This window comes from Uloborus diversus, unplaced genomic scaffold, assembly GCF_026930045.1.
Source record: "Uloborus diversus isolate 005 unplaced genomic scaffold, Udiv.v.3.1 scaffold_14, whole genome shotgun sequence".
NCBI lineage: Eukaryota > Metazoa > Arthropoda > Arachnida > Araneae > Uloboridae > Uloborus > Uloborus diversus.
In genome coordinates, this window is record NW_026558098.1 from 1,166,587 (window position 1) to 1,187,743 (window position 21,157).

Genomic DNA, 21,157 nt, shown 5'->3' on the forward strand with positions numbered 1-21,157 from the left:
AGGATGATCGAGATATTTCAGAAAGAAAAGGTGATGCAGCAATGCTGCTTGACTTTTCGCTATTCCGGAATCTTTCATTCCATCAAGAAAAATAAATTTAAACATTGCCACTCACACAATCACTAAAAAAAATAATTAAAGTCTTAGGTGCAGCTGTAGATGATAAGAACCTAGCAGTAATAATAAACTAGCAAAATATAATAAAAGTAAATTTAATTTGTTAAAATCTTTAGTAAGCCTGGTCAGCAGCAGGAATTTTGAATTAAATTAGTTCTGCTACTGAAGCATTTCTCACCATTGAACAAGTGAGAAATTTGTCGTTGGGATTGCAATATAATTGTTGATGCTAAACCAAAATGAAGACACTCCCATCGTTTTTGTATGCAGGTTTTGAACGCCAAGGAAGACATTTTATTCTATCTCGGAGCTGGACTGCAATATTACTACTATGATCAGGTCGGGAATTTGTTAAAATCTTTGGTAAGCCTGGTCAGAATTAAGAGCAAATGAGAAATGCAGAGCAAAATAACTTCTTTGCAGAGCTGCATAGTATTGCTATTTTTAAGGAGCAATTCCACGAAATGCAGACTAATTTAATTATAACTAAAATATTAAAATTTTAGATTCATTCTTCGGTATTAAAATAAATTGACACAAAATAAAGCAATAATCAAGAGGCATCAGTAAGCTTTTCTTTTCATGGTATGAATCAAAGATAGAACAATGTGATCATCATTTACCTCTGACAAACAGCTATCTGTTCATTAAATACAATTTCGAAAGTCTTTTTTCAAACTGAAATACTTGACAACCAGTGCATTCAAAGCAATTGCTTTTACCTAACCACTATAAAGAATTTCAAGGTTGCCAAATAATAGCTAGTTTCATATTAAAACATTCATAGCTGCCAACATAAAAAATCTTACAATGTATGCGTTGGCTTTTTTGGCCATTATAAAGAAAAAAAATTTAAAGTATAATAACATTTTCAAATCTCTACCTTTATTTGATCTGTGCTTCTATAAGCAAGAAATAAATTAAATAAGCAAATAAATAAACTTTCATTTCTTTTAACTTTAACTTTTAAAAGGTGCTGACTTTTCTGTAAGTTCCTACAGATTAAAATGTTCTCCAAGCTGTATCCAATAAAAAAAAAAAAAAGAGTGCAGTTCTCATACAAATCTGCCATAAGACTGTACAAAATGTACGGCTAAATCGTACAATTTGGCAGCTATGAACATTAATAACATCAGCAAGTCCACTACAAAATTATAAGCGCTTAAAATGTTTTGAACTTTAATTTTATTACTGCACAAATCTAACATGAAGGGAAGTGTATTGCCAGTCATAAAACACAAATCATCAGGTGATCAGAGATCCGGATCACATTTTAATCATACTGAACAACACTAACACTATTATAATATCCTAAGCATTCTTTCTTGGAACATTAAAAAAATCAGAATTTTTTTTCGGTGTGTGCTTGAGATTGAGCTGCTCGCAAGAAATGCGAGCACCTCACCCACACATCAAGCCTGTTTCATTTACTTCCTTTTTGACAACCACGAATACCACAAAGACATCATGGCGCTTTTAAGGAAGAAGCCATTGAACACAATGGACTATGTTACACATCAACAAAGAATTTCAGAAACCAATTTAAAAAAATTCAGCAAACCCATTATCCTAGCATCATAGCTTTACTTTTACCTAAAATGAAAAAATAATGAAGAGAAAAAACTGCTTCCGGGCTACCCTTGCAAATGATAAATGTCTCAGTTAATCTATTCAGGATTCTTCATGAGTTTTATTCGAAATAATTGCAGCTAATACAGGGGTCTGGCCAGAGGAAATTTGGGTACGTTAACGGACCCTTCACAAAAATCCGATCAACCAAAACGGACCTTTCACAAAATCCCGACCAAAAACAAAAACGGATCTTTCAAATTGTTTATTGGAAGAGCAAATCTCAAATCAAAATAACGCAGCATATTTCCAACGACAATGTTTGGAACCTTTTTTAAAGTTTAATTAGAGGCATCAACTCATACATAACATGCTTAAAAAAAAAAAAAGAGGTTCTCTTGTGACGCTCCTGCAAGCGATAAATAACTACTAAGGCCAGCCGAATAAATAAAATGCTTGTTGTTGGTTTCTATGAAAGAAATTAACAGCTGAAAGTCAGTTTGGTTTATAATTTTGCTTGTTAGTTTTATGCAGCAGTGTTGTTGCAAACTTCTCTGAAAAAGTCCGTAAGCACTTTTCTCCCCGCTCATGATTTATTAAACAATAATCTACAGCGAAATGAACTTAGAACTGCAAAGGATAGTAGGAATGGGGGGGGGGGGGGGGGTGATAGCTTCAGATAGGGTTACCAACTTGAAACTTATCGCCACTTAGCGTCTGGTGGGTGCGATGTTTAACTGTTTATCCCTACTTAGCGTCGATGCTAAAAAGGATAATTAATTTTGAATAAACTCTTTTATTCATCGTTTTTTTCTTTAGATGCCTACATTTAGAAAATCGCAATATTTTTAGATTCGATATGATCGAGCTAAACAAGCATTGGAACTGTTGTTCAATTTTGGTATACTTAAGCAAAGTTACCACTCTGTTCGGGGAACAAATCCCGGTATGGAACAAACTAGCAAACAATTTGAAAAAGGTGCACATGATATTTAAAAAAACAATGTATGACAGACATTTTAATACTTAACCAAACCACTTTCAAATTATAATTTTTTTAAATTTTCCCTGACCCATTACTTTTCAGTTTTAAAAAAAATCTCTGCTATCCTTTGGATTTCTCTAGTTTTTGGTTGAGTTTTGAAATGGCTGCATTTCCCCGGTGAAGCTTGACTTGATCACTCAATACAGACAATTTGAGGAGCATCTGTGCTGATTTTGAGGAACAATTTATAATTTTGTGGAGTAGTTTAGATTTTTGGATAAAAATCAAAGAGCTTTAACAATCATTTTTTTAAATAGAACTTTCTTTAATAAACAATTTCAATTTTTGGTATGAGCACCTTTAATTTCCGTTATTTACATGTTTGTTATGATAAAATAGCAAAATTTAAGTTTTAAAGCAATAAGCCGGGAAACGCGGAGTTTCGACATTTTTTACGGAGCAATTGGAACACTGCAATCAGGGTTGGCTTTCTGCCGGCAGAAACTGGTTATAACCGGTAGAAACTGGCAAAAACTTAAAAGCATCTTTAATTACTTAAATGAATGCTAATGATATTCGTTTAAGTAAACTAAAAAATTAAACTTCATTTCATCATTTAAAAAAATAAAATCCTATGCTAATGCCCTTGATTTAGTTCAAGAAGAGAACTTATGCTTCATCTGAATTGTTTGTGATCGAAATTATCGTGTGCTTCAAGAAGAAAGTGCCAGAACTTTACTTGCCAGTATTAACATAGATTTTGTACCTAATGTCACAGCTTTGCAAAACAAATTGGCCCTATTTCTCAAAAGTTAAAAAAATACAACAGATGAAAGTTTCAAACATTGCTTGTTCCTTCATGCATTGCCTGCTAGCTCTTCTATTGCAGGAATATTTAAAGTTTCTCATTTGTACATATTAGATTGAGAAACTGTTTAGATTTTAAAAACCAACTTTTCTAAGAAGCAACAGCAGGGTCCAAACAATGGTAACATTTGATTTTAAATTGTGGTAATATCGTAAATAAATTGTGCTTTGGTTAATAATTATTTTTTCCATGGACTTTCTATTGCATGACGATATTTTTTGTCATTCTGTGAGTTTTTGCCAGTTTCTGCCGCAAATATGGCAGAAAGTGTTTTTTGCCATGCCGGTTTTAACCGGTTTCTACCAGTGGTTTTAACTGCCTCGGCAGAAACTTGCCAGCCCTTACTGCAATACGTATGTCGTAAAAAACCATTTCATAGGGGGTTCATTTTCACAAAATTCCCATATCATACTTGCCAACCTTTGAAGGAAAAAAAAACAGGAGATTTTACTAGAGGTATATAGGTGATTCACCATCGACATATCCTCGCTACAGAATTTTTAAATTATGCTTCTAAATAACATAAATACTAAATTTAAAGTGAAATGGGGATTTTTTGCAGATGTAAGGCAAATTGGTAGTAGCAAGAAAAATATACTGCTAAGGAAAAACTAAATAATAAGGAGTGAATTTGCTTAAAGCTTCGCACATACTTCAGTCTCTACCAGAAAAGTAGCCACAAAAATTTAATTACCAAAATCCGAAAAAAAAAAAAGGAAATCAATATATAATGAAAATACATTATAAAATAAGTAGGTATAGGGTAGCACATGTTAAAATAACTTCAAACATTCAAAATAATTGAAATAATTTCAAGATGCAAAAGGATTGAAATCTGATGCCATTTTCGGCAAAGCACATGCTTCGTTGACCATGCAATATGGATAGCTTCTAAAAAATTAATTTTTATTAAATGAGTTATTAATTGGCAAAATTCTTATTCCCTGACATAGGTAGACTAGAAAAGAGCGCCATCTATTGAGAAGAAAGTGAAAATTTTTGATGATCGACTGAAAAAACTGCAAAAACGGGAGAAAACCGTAAAAAACGGGAAATCGGGAGATGGAAGCAAAAAACGGGAGTCTCCCGTTAAAACCAGTAGAGTTGGCAAGTATGCCATATTGACGATTTTCCATAAGATACTTTACAAAAAAAAAATCCGGGAAAATGCTTAAACTCCAGGAAACCACTAGAAAAATAGACAGAACAAGCAGGCCCGATATCGCTATAATTTTAAGGAAACAAAAAAAGAATGAAATACTGACCTCGCTGAAGGCGGGCTCTGTGGTGTCCATCTTGTTGACCCCCACGATCATCTGCTTGACCCCCAAGGTGTAGGCCAAGAGAGCATGCTCCCTGGTCTGTCCATTCTTGGAAATGCCAGCCTCGAACTCTCCAGTACCGGCGGCCACCACCAGGACGGCACAGTCAGCCTAGGAAAGAAAAAGAGACATCACAATGAGCGGAAAGTTCGTGCGAACACACATCATATATGCCAACTTTCGAAGAAAAAACCCCCAGGAGATTCCACTACAGCTATATAAATGATTCACTGGCAACATATCTTCACAACAGAATTTTTAAAATATGCTTTTCAAACAACATGAACATTAATATTTAAATTAAATGGGAGAGAATGAATGGTAGGTTTGCTCAAGTTTTGTACACTCCCGGTCTACCAAAAAATTAGCTACAAAAGTTTAATTACTAAAAAAAAAAAAAAAGAAAAGATCAACTAGAGGTAAGCTAATTGGTAGTAGCAAGAACAACATACTACAAAGGAAAAACCACATAACTAGTGGATTTGCTTAAATTTTGTACATTCCCCACCCCAGTCTACCAAAAAAGTAGCTACAAAAATTAGTAAAATCCGAAAGAAAAAATCAATATATAATGAAAATAAAATGTAAAATAAGTAGGTATAGGGTAGCACATGTTAAAATAACTTCAAACTTTCAAAATAATTGAAATACTTGCGAGATGCAAAAAGATTGAAATCTGCTGCAATTTTAGGCAAAGCATGTGCTTTGTTGAAGATGCAATGTAGAATCTTTATCTTAATGCGATCATAAAAGATATCTTGCCCCAAATAAATCATTTTTTATCAGGGTATTCACTCCAAAATGGATATCAAAATATAGCACTTCAAATTCTATTCCCAAGAATCATAAATTTGTAGCTTAAAGATTATTCAATGATTCCACAACCTAGAATTTAATTCAATTCTTTTTCAACATTTGCTTTGCATTCTAATTACTCATTCTTTAAGAAAATTATTAACCTATGTCTCTGAGAAATAAAATTTCAGAGAAAAAGTCTAGGTTCTATCATGATTGCTTTAGAAACATGAGCAAAACCAATAAGCCAAACCCGCAGAATTTGTTCATTGAAAATAATTGTCAATTTCACTCTGGCATACGTGCCAATCTCGGAAGGAAAAAAAACAGGAGATTCCGCTAGGGGTACATAGGTGATTCACCAGCGACATATCTTCACAACAGAATTACTGAATACTAAGTTTTAAATGACATGAGGATTTTTTGCAGATATAAGCTCATTGGTAGCAGCAAGACAAACATACTGCAAAAGAAAAACCACATAAGGAGTGAATTTGCTTTTAGTTTTGTGCATTCCCCACCCCAGTCTCTACCCAAAAAAAGTAGCTACAAAAATTAAATTACTAAAATCTGAAAAAAAAAAAAAAAACAATATATAATGAAAATAAAATGTAAAATAAGTAGGTATAGGGTAGCACATGTTAAAATAACTTCAAACTTTCAATATAATTAAAATATTTCCGAGATGTAAAAAGATTGAAATCTGCACCAATTTTCGGCAAAGCACGTGCTTCGTTGAACATGCAATGTCGAAAGCTTCCAAAAAATTAATTTTTACTTAATGAGCAAATTGGATATTCCCTGACTTTGGCAGACTAGAAAAGGGTGCCATCTATTGAGAAAAAAGTGAAACATTTTGACGATTGACTGAAAAAATTGAAAACCGCAGAAAATCTTAAAAACGGGAGTCTCCTGTTAAAAACAGGAGAGTTGGCAAGTATGCTCTAGCATTGCCAGGGGTGCAGAAAATGTTTTTACTGCCAACATTTCCTCCAATCTATATGAAAATTTCCCCAAAACTTTACAATATGTTTTATGTTTCAGATAAAAAATTCATTCATTACTATAGGTGCAGATAATTTTGAAAAAAAAAAAAAAAAAAATGCATCTTTAAAACTAATAGAATGAACTGGTAACATGTAGAACTAGGTATTTAAAAACTAAATTAAGCAAAAACATGCAAGTTTTAATTAAAATCTTCTAATATTTATTATTAAATGTTAATTATTATCCAACAAATAGTTAATGAAAATATAAAGAGAGGCGATGCAAAAGAAAATGCATTCAAAAGACGCTTAAGAAAACGAGCTGATGTGTGCATCACATGACTTCCTTTTACTCCAATTTAATGTCATTTCCCCTTTATTCGCTATTTTAATGTGATTCAATATTTATTCTCTAAATATCACCAACAATGGCCAAATTGAAACAAAAAAAAAAAAAAAAAAAAACTCCGCCAAATTTGTCGCCAAGTTGGCGACCAAAAGACTGGCGATATATCGCCAAGTGTCCGACAAATTATAACGCCACTTGAGTTTACATCGAAATTAACAATGATTTCCCCCCAAAAAGGTGCAAAAGACCCCCTTAGGAACATCCGAAAGCAACCAAAAGGGGAGGTGCACAACTAGACCCCACTACGAGTCTATGTACCAAATTTCAACTTTCTAGGACATACCATTTTTGAGTTATGCGAGATACATACACACATACGCACATACAGACGTGACGAGAAAAGTCGTTGTAATTACCTCGGTGATGGTCAAAATGGATATTTCGCGTGTCTATACATTCTTAGGCTCTTTTCCGCATGTGGTCGAATCGAAAAAAAAACTCAACATTCATTTGGGGGTGAGCAAAATGGAAATTAAGGGCAATTTTTGAGTGAAAATTTTTTCGCGAATACAATACTTCCTTTTTTGTAAAAGGAAGTAAAAATCAGAAAATTAAAAAAAAAATCTAATCTGCAAAATTTCCCCCGATCCTAGATTGACGGATCGGACATATTCTGCACCCGTGGACATTGCCAGAGTGAAATTGAAAAATACAGGACTACATTTAAGTTGAGAGAAAAACTTCCAAGAGGACGAAATCAAAAGTACCTGTGATGTTCCAGTGATCATGTTCTTGATGAAATCCCTGTGCCCGGGGGCATCAATGACGGTGACGTAGTACTTGGAGGTCTCGAATTTCCAGAGGGTGATATCGATGGTGATACCCCTTTCTCTCTCTGCCTTCAGCTTGTCCAACACCCACGCATACTTGAAGGAACCTTTGCCCATCTGTAACAAAAATTATTCAATGAACTCATATTCATAGATAGGAGAAGATAGATTTTTATCAACAGACCAGTCTTGCATAATGTGGACGAACGCTCGAACGGCATTTGCAGAATTTTTTTTCAAACTAACGTTAATGAAGAAATAACTTTTTAAAACACGTGATAATGGTTTTGGCGGTTTCTTCAGTTGGTGAAAAATAAGAACTATATGCTATTGTAAAAAAAATTAAATGCTCTAAAGCACTTTTGCCTCTTTAATATTTGAATATAAATTTAATTCTTTATTCACAAGGGTGAATTACGCAAAATAATTATTTGCAGAAAATTTCAGTTAGAATTTAGAAAGCTTTTTTATAAGTCTGCAACAGACTTATATACTTACAACTTACTTAAGTTGTATTAAGTGACTAGAATGTTTTAATTATATTTACGGGTCATTCTATGAAATCAACACTATTTTGGGGAGATTTTCAGATTTGATGTCTCAGATTTTCATGATTTTCGGCATGCAGCCATATATCAGACTTATGGAGGGGGAAAAAATTCAGTTATGTAGCAATTTTTAAAGTTATTAATTTTTAAAAATTGAATTTTTTTTCAAAAAGTTCATATTTTGGCACCTTTAGAGATGCCTGCAGGCTGGCAACCAGTGATGATATGAACCTGGGAGTGGTCTCATTTTAAAGCTGTTTAATGGTGCTTTAAAATGATGTGCCACAAAGTAGGGGTTACAATTTCAAAAAATTAAAAAATTTTTGAAATTGTAACCCGTTCCCCGGGGGGGGGGGGGGGGGGGGGGGGCTGGTACCGCTAAAATTTTAAGGGAGGATGTTTTGTGAGGTATTTTTCACTTTTGGGGAGGCTTTTGCTTTTTTTTGGAGATGAAGGGGTTTAAAATATTTAGGGGGGGGGGGGGGTGCGCCCTTGCTCTTAGGGGGATACCTCTAGTGTATGTGACCAGTCTCCATTAAAAATTGTAAAATAGCCACTGCTTGTTTCATTGTAATTTCACTGCTTGTTTCATTCAATGAACTGTTCAAAATAAACCATACTAAATACGGTATTTTTCACAAAACCTGCTTTTCTAAAGTCCTATATCTCCTGATCCCATTAAGCCATTTTGCTACATGTATAAAAATTTAACAAACTGTTTTTGATAACTTTTTGGAAATTTTAAAACTGCCACGTTTGGAGAAATTTTAAAATTTAATTTAAAATTTTCACAAAATTGTAACCCCCCATCTTGTGGCATATCATATTAAAGCCCCATTCAACAGCTTTAAAATGAGACCACTTCTAGGTATATATCATTCCTGGTTTCCAGCCTAAAGGCATCCAAAGGCGAGAAAACAGGAAAAATTAATAAAACTTTAAATATAATAATGGTGCTACATAACTGAAATTTGGTATTTTTTCATAAGTCTATGATATGTTACCGCATAACAAATATCGTGAAAATCTACAGGGTTCATACTCTATTTGGATGAAAAAATTCCATGACTTTTCCAAGACTTTTTCATGACTTCAATGAAAATTTTCATGACCTCGTTAAACGAAGAGAATAGCACTATTTAATCTCAAACTTGGTAATATTTGGAAATGAGCATTAGCAAAATGTCTATATGAATGCCACAGCCTCATTGAAGCACTAACTCATAATGGAAAAAAATATAAGTGCACACTTAAAAATCTAAACTATTCTTATTTGTCTTCATCATATAAATTTAAGTAAAGTAAAAATGCAGTGAAGTGAATATGATGATGCTTAAAAAGTCAAATATTTTTTTAAAAATCAGGCTGAATGATATTGAATGGGATAAAAGTTGAATGAGACATCACTAAGTTTCAATAAATTTGCTTCAAAAGTTACCTTTTAGTGTCCAACAGTGCCTTTAAGCATCCATGCAACTTGACAGTATTTTGGTTCTTTAAAGTAAAGCCACATAGTTTAGTTCTTTATGTTTCTAAGCCAGATCTTTTTTGAAAAAACCATTCAGTAATGAATCAATCTTCTGATTCCAAAGTATATTTGTTTTGTTTACAAATTTGCATATTTTCAAATGCATATAAATTAATATGTCTAGAAATTCTAGAACACGTTTAATTCCCGACATTGAATGTAGCAGTGGGTCGCATGGATTAGTTTTGCGTGCCGTATGTTGGGCACTACTGTTTTAGAGCATTAGAATTCCTCTTTTTCTGTATTCTATCGGCTGACTTAAGATCTTTATTTTCTAAAACGTTCAGCAAATTAAGATAAATAATGATAAATTTCATAATTAAGTCCTTACGAGTGATGGAGTCGAACTCGCATGCAATTGAATTGCTTTTTTTTTTTTTGAGTGGGCGTGTCAAAACTAAGAACGTGAAATTTTGCTACTACATAATATGAAACATAAGAAGTGTTGAAAATAACAGAAAATTCAAAATAAGTGATGTCCAGGAAGTAAAATCACATCGCAAAAAATGGCTAGCAGCTGCAACAGAAGTAGATGCAATGAGATTTCAAAATTCAAATTTGATTTTTGGATCGTTCAATTTTCCACTTTTAATAGCTTTTATGTGCTATACTGTTAAATCACTCAAGATTTGTAATGCTCTTTTAGTTACTGTTACTTTCTCTTTATCCAGGACATTTTTCCATGACTTGAAATAAATTTCCATGACTTTCAATGAAAATTTCAATTTTCCATGACTTTTCCAGGTCTGAAATTTGCTTATTTTTTTTCCATGACTTTCCAGGATTTCCATGACCCGTACGAACCCTGAATCTAAGACATCGAGTATGAATCAGCGAGTGGATTTGACATGGAATGACCCTATAATAGCATACAAAAATGTTTTATTTAAAAAATCATAAGAAATGTAACACAGGAAGTTTTTTCGGTACTGATAAACCTGTGTAAATTGACCACTTGAGGCGACTACTTCAGTGGTCAACTTAAACCAGGGTTGGCCGGATTGGACCCAGTGGGTTTTTTTTGGAAAAACCCATTATTTAGCCCACTTTCGAGTTTTTTAAAAAATTAATTTAAATACTTTCACAATTTAAATTTTATTTGTTCTTCACCAGACAATGGACATAAAAAATGAATTTTGAACTTTAATAGTATTTCTTAACTCTTAGCAGCACTAAAACAAATACTTCAAAGATTTTAAATAAATATATTTAACTTTTCTCTTTAACTGGTCAATAAATAACTCAAATAATCTTGACTAAGTCCTGTCACGTTTTCTCAATATTTGTAGACTGTACAGAGGAAACTCCTCTAGCTAAAAGGCTTTCATGTGAATTATTTTCTGCAAACCAACACGTCACACATCTCGAATAAACAAGGTATATTTTTTAGAAACTAATAGATTTTCAAACGGTCGGACAGGAAACAGAAAAGGATGTACAGTATTTTCATTCTCTTACGAAAAAGTTTAATATTTTTTACTCTGTACACAGCAATAGAAAAACAGGCAACATAAAATTCAAAGAAATGTCTTGATTAAGCTGGAATTCAGTAAAAAAGGATTTAAACTACTTGAGGTTCAACAATAGTTTTGCATAACAAAATGAAATACAATAAAGTAAAATGAAAAAAAAAAATGTAGTAATTACAAAAGAACAATAGATTTTATCACTCGAGAAGTAACTGCCTTAACTGTTGATAATCATGGAAACTAAAAAAAAATCAGAAACTTCGCCATTCTTGGGTTTTGTTGTCTTTTTTATTATTCTTTAGAAAACGCTGAATTTTCCAGCTTTTTTTTTACCCCAAGACAATTTTTGTGCTTTGTCCATATACTTACGCTACACTATGCTATGCTACAAGTACCCCAAACCATTTATTTTAAAAAACCTAGCTTTAGTTTGGTTTTTTTGGTTTTATTTAAAAAAACCCTGGGTCCATGGGCTTTTTAAAAAACCCAGGTTTTTGCCAACCCTGACTTATTTATTCTTTTTTTTGTAGCTAAAAGTTTGGAAATTATTTGTGAGCAATTAAACCAAAAATAAATACCTTTAATAAAAAATTTCCCCAGATTTTGGAGGGAGCCCTGGCTCCTCCCTCATATAAGCCCTTGATACAGTGCATCGTTAATTCAACTGTTGTACAGAGTAATATTGAATCCATGCACGTTATTTGTAAGTACACTACCCCAAACAAGGCCCCAAGACAGTTTTTGTGCTTTGTCCATAGTTACGCTACAATATGCTACTACCCCATTTTCCCTAAAAAGACAAAAAACATTTCTTTTAAAAAACCCAGCTAGTTTTTTTGGGTTTTACTGAAAAAACCCAAAAAACCCTGGGTCCATGGGCTTTTTATAAAAAACCCGGGTTTTTGCCAACCTTGACTTAAACAGGTGGTCATTCACAGGTTTTACTGTATTTTATTTCGATGGACTCACCTCTTGGGCTTCCTTCTCGAACTTCTCGATGGTCCTTTTGTCGATGCCGCCGCATTTGTAGATGAGATGTCCGGTGGTGGTACTCTTACCGGAATCTACGTGACCGATGACCACGATGTTGATATGAGTCTTTTCCTTAGGCATGATTGCTCAGGACGTCCAGTTAATTAAAAGTCTACAAATCAAAATGAAAAAAAAAAAAAAACATTTTAACTATCAAATCTTATCTATAGCATTCTCTTTTTTTAGAGACATACCGAGTTACCAAGTACCAATTATGTTTTAAGAAGAAAAGACACACATGTGATTAATTTTGAACTTATTGGAATAGTTCTATAGACCTCCTTATCCATATAATACATTTTTAAACTGAATTCCTGCTGAAATTTAGCTACGCATTATCTAAAAATTTTATTTATACAGCAAAAATTTTACATAAAAACTATATTTAAAATTGAAAATAAATAAAAGGTATGAATAATCAAGCTAGAATTAAAACAAATTATACCAATCTATTATAATAGTTCTAGTTCGCCAAACATAAATAATTTTTAAAAGCAAATAAAACAAATGTGCAGGAACACTGCAGACATGTAGTATTTCTGCGTTACAAGGAATGTCTTTTTCAGTGCATAAAATGTGAGCTAAAGAATGTAAAGACATTCAACAAAAAAATCCAAACTCTTGTCGAATGCTTTATATCTACGAGCTCCCATTTTCTGCATTGAAAAAGGGATTCCTTGTATCGCCAAAACACGTGTCTGCAGTGTTCCTGCACTGTGCTTTTAACGTTGTTTTATCTCTTATTTTTCAAGAGCAAAGGAATTTTTATATTTCTTATAACTTTCTTTGTAGCAAAAATCTTTTTAATATAAAAATTCCATATTTTCTATACATACCTTTTTTGCATAATTTTTAATAATCAAGCTTTATGAACTTCGGGGACATTAAAATAAGGATTTATACCATTGAAGCATTACAAACTTCATTATTCTGGAAACCTAATTTGAATTGTAAATGATTGCAGAATATTATACATGCTTGAGCTTTTTTTTATAAATTTTAATATGTCTTGGACAATATTTAATTTTTTGAAACTACTCGGTATTAGCCGAGTACAGAGTACTCGGTACGTCTCTAATTTTTAGCCCCGATTTTTTTTCAATTACATTGTTGCTTAATGTCCATTACACCGAATCTCTTATTACGAGCAAATTTGTTGTAACCGGATTATACCGAGTGTTTTAGTAAACCGTGCCTTCAAATCAAGCATCGATGAGATTTCTGATGGTATGGCTGAACAATGCCGGTTTTGATTTTCCGAACTTAACGGGGCGTAACAATTCAAAATATCTCGAACTTATCGGTACTATCAAACCATTTGTACATTCGGTGTTAGCTTCTAAATACCGGGTTAATCCCCATAAAAATCAAGATATCTTTGTTTAGAAGAACACGAAATCGAACAGGTATAGAACATTCAGGAAGTCGCCGAATCACAACACGTGCCATCTTCAGAATTTTACTTTGGATAATATAACTAATACACGACACAAATAGCAAAAATATATCAAAATATGTTCTCACAGTCGAGTATAAAGACCTATTTTTAAAGCGTTCCAAAGGAAGAATTTTACGAGCAAATATGGCGGACACGATAAGCCGGTAGGAGAATCAATAACTTCCGGAAATTTTGACAATTACACCAGGAAATCACTGCACGAGGGACAAATGACACAAAAATTGAAAATTTAAAATCATAGAAAGAAATATCTCAGTACATGGAATAAAATTGACAAGAGGATCGAAGGCACTATGCCGGCATCGTGAAACCCGAGTTCCACCCTGCTAAGAATCGAATAAAATGACGGAAATATTGATTACGTTTTAAAGTTTGATTTGCTAACTTTTAATTGAGAGTAAATTTAAGAGAAAATGTTAATTTTTAAAAAGGATGGGAGATGGATTTGGAACTTACCGAGTCAGAGAGTTCTCCTTTACACGCTCGGCAGAAAAAGGCAGAGAAATTAGAGGAGGCGGAGGTCACGTGATAACCGACGGTCGTGACGTCACATCTACAGTTGTTGCCAATTCCTAAAAATGTTCCCCCTAAACTCAAATCATAAAAACCCTAAATGACGTCAAAAAGTCACGTGATTCTTTGCCTGTGACTTCATACATGGGGTTAAAAGGTCACGTGAGCACTGCTGTTTTTCGCTGCTGAGTGAGTAAAGGCATTTGTATCATTTTTATGTCATTTCTGATCAAAACCATGGACTATAAAGGCTCAAAAATAAGACTATGTAAGTAAAAAAAATGAATGAAACAATCGCAAAATTACGTTTCCAACGGTAAAAGAAAAGCCTTTTTACCTGATAAAACCCTAAAATTTAAACCCCTAAATTTACCCCTAAAACTTTTATCCCCCTAAAAAAATCCCATTCTAAAATTTTTCCCCTAAATTTAGGGGGAAAACCCTAAGTTGGTAACCCTGGTTACATAGCTTACGTTCGACGAGCTCAACCGGTAGCGACCGTCTAATTGTGACGTCACAGCTAGTGACGTCAGCTAATGCTAAAGCATTGGAGGTGACGTCATTATTTGACGTCATTATTTCAACCGGTGAGCTACCGGTCGCTCATCGAACTCAACCATAATATAAATTTTAGACAGAAATTCATTTTTTATTGAATTTTTAATCATGAATAAAAGGAAGAAAAATTTTCACGACCTTAATTTTGCCTTTCGAAGCTATTTTCAAAAATCGTCTTCATGAACTTGACCGGGATCGACATTTAAAAAAACTCCCGATTCACAAATCAACGAAAATTTCGGCTTGTCATTGTTTTTCTGCTATTTCTGGTTTTGGTTGATTTTAAAATAAAAATATATATTTTTAACTCAAAATTGAACTTTGCTCAAAAGTGTCATCATATCCGCGAGCACATGATGCAATTCTTTTTTTTCTTCAATGTTTTCGTGCAGTTTTGTGTTTACCTGTGTCAAAATCCGAGAATTTAGCTCGATTTTGTGAAATCTAAAATTATTCTATGGCAGGCGCAGTTTTTAAATAACAATCTCGAAATGTTAAAATTAAGGACTTTGCCGTTCGAAGAGGACATAGGTAACATTTAAATTCACTTCCTAATTTGTCATTCCATCCTGACGTAAACAAAACAACTATTTCTCTTATTTTTTGTATCACGGCTATTTTCTGGCAGAATTTTCAGAATTTGGTTGTCAATATTTCATGCCTTGCGATACATTTTTATGTCTCGTTTAATGTTATAGAGATTTTTCTTTCAAAATTGATAATTCAATTACTAAGTAGTAGTAAAACCTGTAAAGTTGACCACCTTTGTAAGTTGACCACCTATATAAGTTGACCGCTTTTGTCAGGAACGGAATTAGTCCTATCTTATATAATGAAGGAAAACCTCTGTAACTTGACCACCTCTCTATCTTGACCACCTGTTTATCTTGACCACTAATATACACCAGCTTTGGTTTGAAGTACTGTAAAAAACCCTCTGTAAGTTGACCACTAGGCAAAAGCAAAAGCTTTATAAGTTATGCCTCAAATAAGAAACCAGACATTTTAGAAAAACCTATGAATATTTATGTTTCCATCGAAAAACATTGGGCTACTGTTAAGTCCCAGAAAATGAGCCTAACTTCAATAAGGAGTTATTTTGTTGAAAAGTAGATTACCATGGTTACAAATGTACAAGAAAAAAATCAAATGAAGAATTTGAGTCACTTTCAACTTATGAATTTTCAGGAATTGTTAATATCAAGTAGTTTTTATAAGCAATAAAAACTACTTGATATTAACAATAAGCAATGAGGCTTTTTTTTTTTTTTTTGATAGATTCACAGAAATTTAAAACTTGTATATTACTTTACTCGTTATTCTGGTAAATAATCTCTAAAAATATTTTAAAAACATTTTCTTATTGTTTTAAAGCAATGTTAAACAATGAAAGTGAGTTTCAAGTATTCCAATCAGTTAAAAAATAAATAATGGGACAAGAAATGACAAAAAAAAAAGTTTTTATTATTACCCTCTATAAGTTGACCACCAAAGCACAGCACCGCAAGTGGTCAACTTACACAGGTTTCACTGTAGCTGTTTGCTGTACTAATTAATACCCCGAAATATGCGAAACAATCCATAATTACTTTTTCTTTTAAAAGGCGTAATTTTTTTTTGATATACGTTGAAATGTCTTGAGGCGGTGCTTTGTGTACTTTTCATGACTGTGCTTCCCTTTTTTACTTCCTTTTACAAAAAAGGAAGTATTGTATTCGCGAAAAAATTTTCACCCAAAAATCGGCCTTAATTTCTATTTTGCTCACCCCCGAATGAATGTTGAGTTTTTTTTTTCAACCCGACCACATGTGGATATGTGCCTAGGAACCTACAGACAATCGAAATATCCATTTTGACGATCCCTGAGTTAATTACCAGGGGCCAATCCAGGATTTTTTTCTCGCTACCTATTTTTGTGAAAGTATTGCATCATTCTATTTTTGGGAGTCTTTTTTTTTTATCAGCATTGTTTTTTTTTTTTTTTTTTTGAAATTTTAGAGGCATTCTAATTTTTGTAAAAGAAAAGTAGAACAAGTGAAATTTTAGTTTGAAAAGTGTAAATGTCATCGAGTATTATTTTTAACAGATTTCGTTTTTCGGGGAGGGGAAGGGAGCTAAAAACCTAAAAAGTACGAAAAATATCATCGTCATTTCAGCTGAATGGGTTATGTACTGTGTACAATATAGGAAATGATGAGAAAAACGGTTTCCCAAAACAGATGTTGAAAGATTGCGATACTATTGCATAAATACACTTTGGCGAGAAACAGCTAAAAAGGAGTTAAAATACCACAAAAAGGTTGCTATTTAAGCGATTGTTCATATAAACCTGCTTAGAATTTTATTTCATGAGTAAATTTTGTTTTAAACAGAGAAACAATTTTTATATTTTAAAATGCGAATTTGTGAAATTTTTGATGTTTTTGTGAAAGTACCGATTTCAAAAGAAGATTTTTGTGAAGGTACTGAAAAACGGTAGCAAAATCAGCCTGTATTGGGCCTTGATTACAACGAGATTTTTCGTGATGTCTGTATGTACGTATGTATGTGTGTATGCATGTTGCATAACTCAAGAATGGAATGTCCTAGAAAGTTGAAGTTTGGTACGTAGACTCCTAGTGGGGTCTCGTTGTGCACCTTCCTTTTTGGTTGCATTCGGATGCTCAAAAGGGGGTCTTTTGCCAATTTTTTGGGGGGAAATCATTGTTAATATCGATGTAAACTCAAGTGGTGTTATAATTTGGCGGACACTTGGCGATATATTGCCAGTCTTTTGGTTGCCAAGTGGATGACAAATTTGGCGATTTTTTAAATTTTAAATCTGGTTTTAATCCGGGTTTAATAATTTGGCTCAAGAACGGAAGGTCGTAGAAAGTTGAAATTTGGTACTTAGACTCCTAGTGGGGTCTCGTTGTGCCCCTCTTTTTTTGGTTAAATTCAGATGCTCCAAAGGGGGTCTTTTGCCCCTTTTTGGGGGGAAATCATTGTTAATTTCGATGTAAACTCAAGTTGTGTTATAATTTGGCAGACACTTGGCGATATATTGCCAGTCTTTTGAGTCTTTTGGTCGCCAAATTTTGTCTCCAACTTGGCAACAAATTTGGCGATTTTTTAAATTTTTTTATTCATTTATTTTTTTTAAAAATCTGGTTTTAATTTGGCCACTGTTGGTGATATTTAGAGAGTAAACAATTGAATCACATTAAAACTGCCAATAATGAGAAAAGGACATTAAATTGGAGTATAAGGAAGTTATGTGATGCACACATCAGCATGTTTCATAAATAAATTGTCCTGCCTCCCTTTAATTTTTCTAATAATCCAGTCTCACAAATGATATCCTGAAGTTACAATTTATTCAATGAATAAGATACACTTAGACACATGAAAGAGGAAATAATTTTTATGCTCTACAACTAAGTGATTTATTTAATTTTAGTATTGATAGTTTTACGACATTTGAACAAGTCATACGAAATTACAGAAATAAATGTTTAAAATTCAACATTGCTGCTGGTCCTTCATTTTGATTTTTCTTTGGAGGGGGGGGGGGCACTAAGGGAGAATTTTAAATGGAAATTTTATCTGAAAAAAAAAACACCCACTGATGTATAAAAACATTAATTCAAAACCAGAGGGCAATCGACCCACCTTGTTGACTGACCTGCATTATACAGCCAGGGCTAGATTTAGGGGAGGGCAGGTGGGGCTACTGCTCCAGGGCCTCCACAACAAAGGGGCCCCCACAATTAAATTTTTACAAAATATCCTAACTATGACGGGTCCACAAATTTTACGTTTTTCCTCCCAGACTTTTTTTTTGTATTTCTACAAAGAATGCTTGCACCAAAATAATATTATTATTGATATATCAGAAAGCCCTGATTGCAAGTGTCGATTTACTATCCATTTTTTATTTGATCGAGCATTTCAGTGGCAATATATTTTTTTTATTCATTTAATTTGTAACTTGTACCTATGAGTTAAAGAGAAATAAAGTAAGTAAAAAAAAAAAAATCCGAAAAATGGTTAACTTTGCAGGTCATCCTTACAACGTCTCGCTTCTTGAGCTCAAAAATTTAAAAATCATTTGACGAAATGACTTGAATGGAATTTTTTTAAATCGAAAATATCAGATATACAGTCGAACCTGTTTATCTCGAACCTGCCTATCTCGAAAACCTCTCTATGTCGAAGTTTTTCATTTTCCCTGGACATAAAGTATTAATTCAATGTTTCCCCCCATGTTTGTCTCGAATGAAACTTTCTGAAAACCTGTATGTCTCGAATTTCGACTAAAGTGTCTTTCTTGAATTCGATCCCCAACGATCTTTATTAACTGGAATTTAGAGACAGAAAGCATTTTTCTTAATATTAGCAGTCACATAATCCTCCAGAATTAAAACTTTATGTACAAGAAACAAGTTTTCCAGCAATTATATCCATTCGGAAACTGAGAGGATGGGGACATTGTTGATTAGTGAAATTTTTTCCAAAGTTTTACTTTCGAGTCATTGCTCCAATAACTTATTTTTAGAACTTTTATCAAAACCTCTGTGTCTCGAAACCTTTATATCTCGAATTTTTCTTCTCTCCCGTAAAATTTGAGATAGACAGGTTCGACTGTATACATATCTATCAAAATATTCGGATATATATCAAAGTATCGGATATTTTCAAAAATATGATCTTTTGGAACCCTGATTAGGGGCCTCCACTCCTTTGTTGCCCCGGGGCCTCCACACTTTCAAATACGGCCCTGCATACAGCTGCATAGGTTGCATGATCAGCCTCAAAAATAAAGGCGTCAAGTTACGAGTGTTCAACAATCAGGCTTAAAAGAAAATATATGTAACAAATTTAATTTATTTTTGTCATTAAAATGTTTTCAAAATGGATATGCACCAACTGTGCTGTAAAATCAGGGCTGTGGAATGAGATTCAAATTGATTTTGAGATAAAGGGTTTAATATTGTTACAAATTCTGTAAATAGTAATTATTTTTGTGATTAATTTGTCGAGATCTAGCTAAATTTGGTGTTTGTTAAATTATCTGTCATCTAAAATATTTTTAGTAAAGTAACCTGTAAATAGTTTCTTGTCATGAATAGACAGCCCCCGTACATTCGGCTGAAGTATACGTCCCCTCATTTCTGAATGATAAAATTTGTGAATGGAAAAGAAATAAAATAACAGTCTACGATTTTCGGGAATCTTGTGGAATATTTGAGAGTTCTCTTTCGATGTGTATAAATAGCCGTCCCGCGTGATAAAAAGTCAGTCTCGATTGAGAATTCGTACTGAGAGTGTATTGGCTCTGTTTATTGCGAGGCATTTTGCTGTCTTGTTTTTCGTATTTGGATGTAAATACGTGTGTCACCGTTGAGTTTACAGTGTTGATTGATATTTGTTTCATTGCTGATGATTCATTTAGCAGTTGTCAACGATCTTACCTGTACATAATGTAAATAAAGCTCCTGTGTTTTTTTTCTCAAGAACTGTGTTGTCCTTTCAAGAAAGTTGAAGCTGCACCAAAACCTTTAACAATATTCAAAGAGTCGGAGTCGGTCAATTTGTCTCAACGTACGTAACTCTGCCAGTTTTTGCGGTAAAGGAGTCAAAGTAAAGGCTCTAAATTTCCTGGAGTTGGTTGATCCTCCCACCCCCCAATTCTGCAGCCCTGCGTAAAATGCTCCAGAATCATTAAAACAACTAGTCAATCCAATTAAACCAGGGGAAACTGTTCATAATGAATGATCTGGTGAAAGGAAATTACTGGCATCCTTTGAAAACTTTTTTTTCTTTTTTCCAAGAATGATAAATGATAAAAATAAATCTCATTGAGTTGATCACATCAATTTGAATACATCTTGTGCTCTCAAAAAGTTCAGCTATCTGCTTCAAGGGAAAGCATACTGACTACTTTTTTCTCTATTGACCCTCTCTGGCTTGGTGGTCACCAAATAGACACAAATTAAAAAAAAAAAGGCTTGGTGGTCACCAAATAGACACAAATTAAAAAAAAAAGGCTTGGTGGTCAACAAATAGACACAAATTAAAAAAAAAGGCTTGGTGGTCACCAAATAGACACAAATAAAAAAAAAGGCTTGGTGGTCACCAAATAGACACAAATTTAAAAAAAAGGCTTGGTGGTCACCAAATAGATACAAATTAAAGAAAAAAAAAGGCTTGATGGTCACCAAATAGACATAAATAAAAAAAAGGCTTG

At 33.3% G+C, this 21,157-nt stretch overlaps 1 protein-coding gene across 1 annotated transcript in view; it reads right to left on the minus strand.

The window, feature by feature from the left end:
- The window catches only part of LOC129232805 (elongation factor 1-alpha), a 52,456-nt gene extending 38,027 nt beyond the window's left edge, over positions 1-14,429 (minus strand). The window contains exons 1-4 of the mRNA XM_054866906.1: positions 14,314-14,429; positions 12,336-12,510; positions 7,759-7,938; positions 4,805-4,972 (exon numbers count right to left, since the gene is read on the minus strand). Coding sequence (XP_054722881.1) covers positions 4,805-4,972; positions 7,759-7,938; positions 12,336-12,479 — 492 coding nt within the window. The 5' untranslated portion in view covers positions 12,480-12,510; positions 14,314-14,429. The remainder of the gene's footprint in view (positions 1-4,804; positions 4,973-7,758; positions 7,939-12,335; positions 12,511-14,313) is intronic.
- Between the last annotated feature and the right edge of the window lie 6,728 nt (positions 14,430-21,157).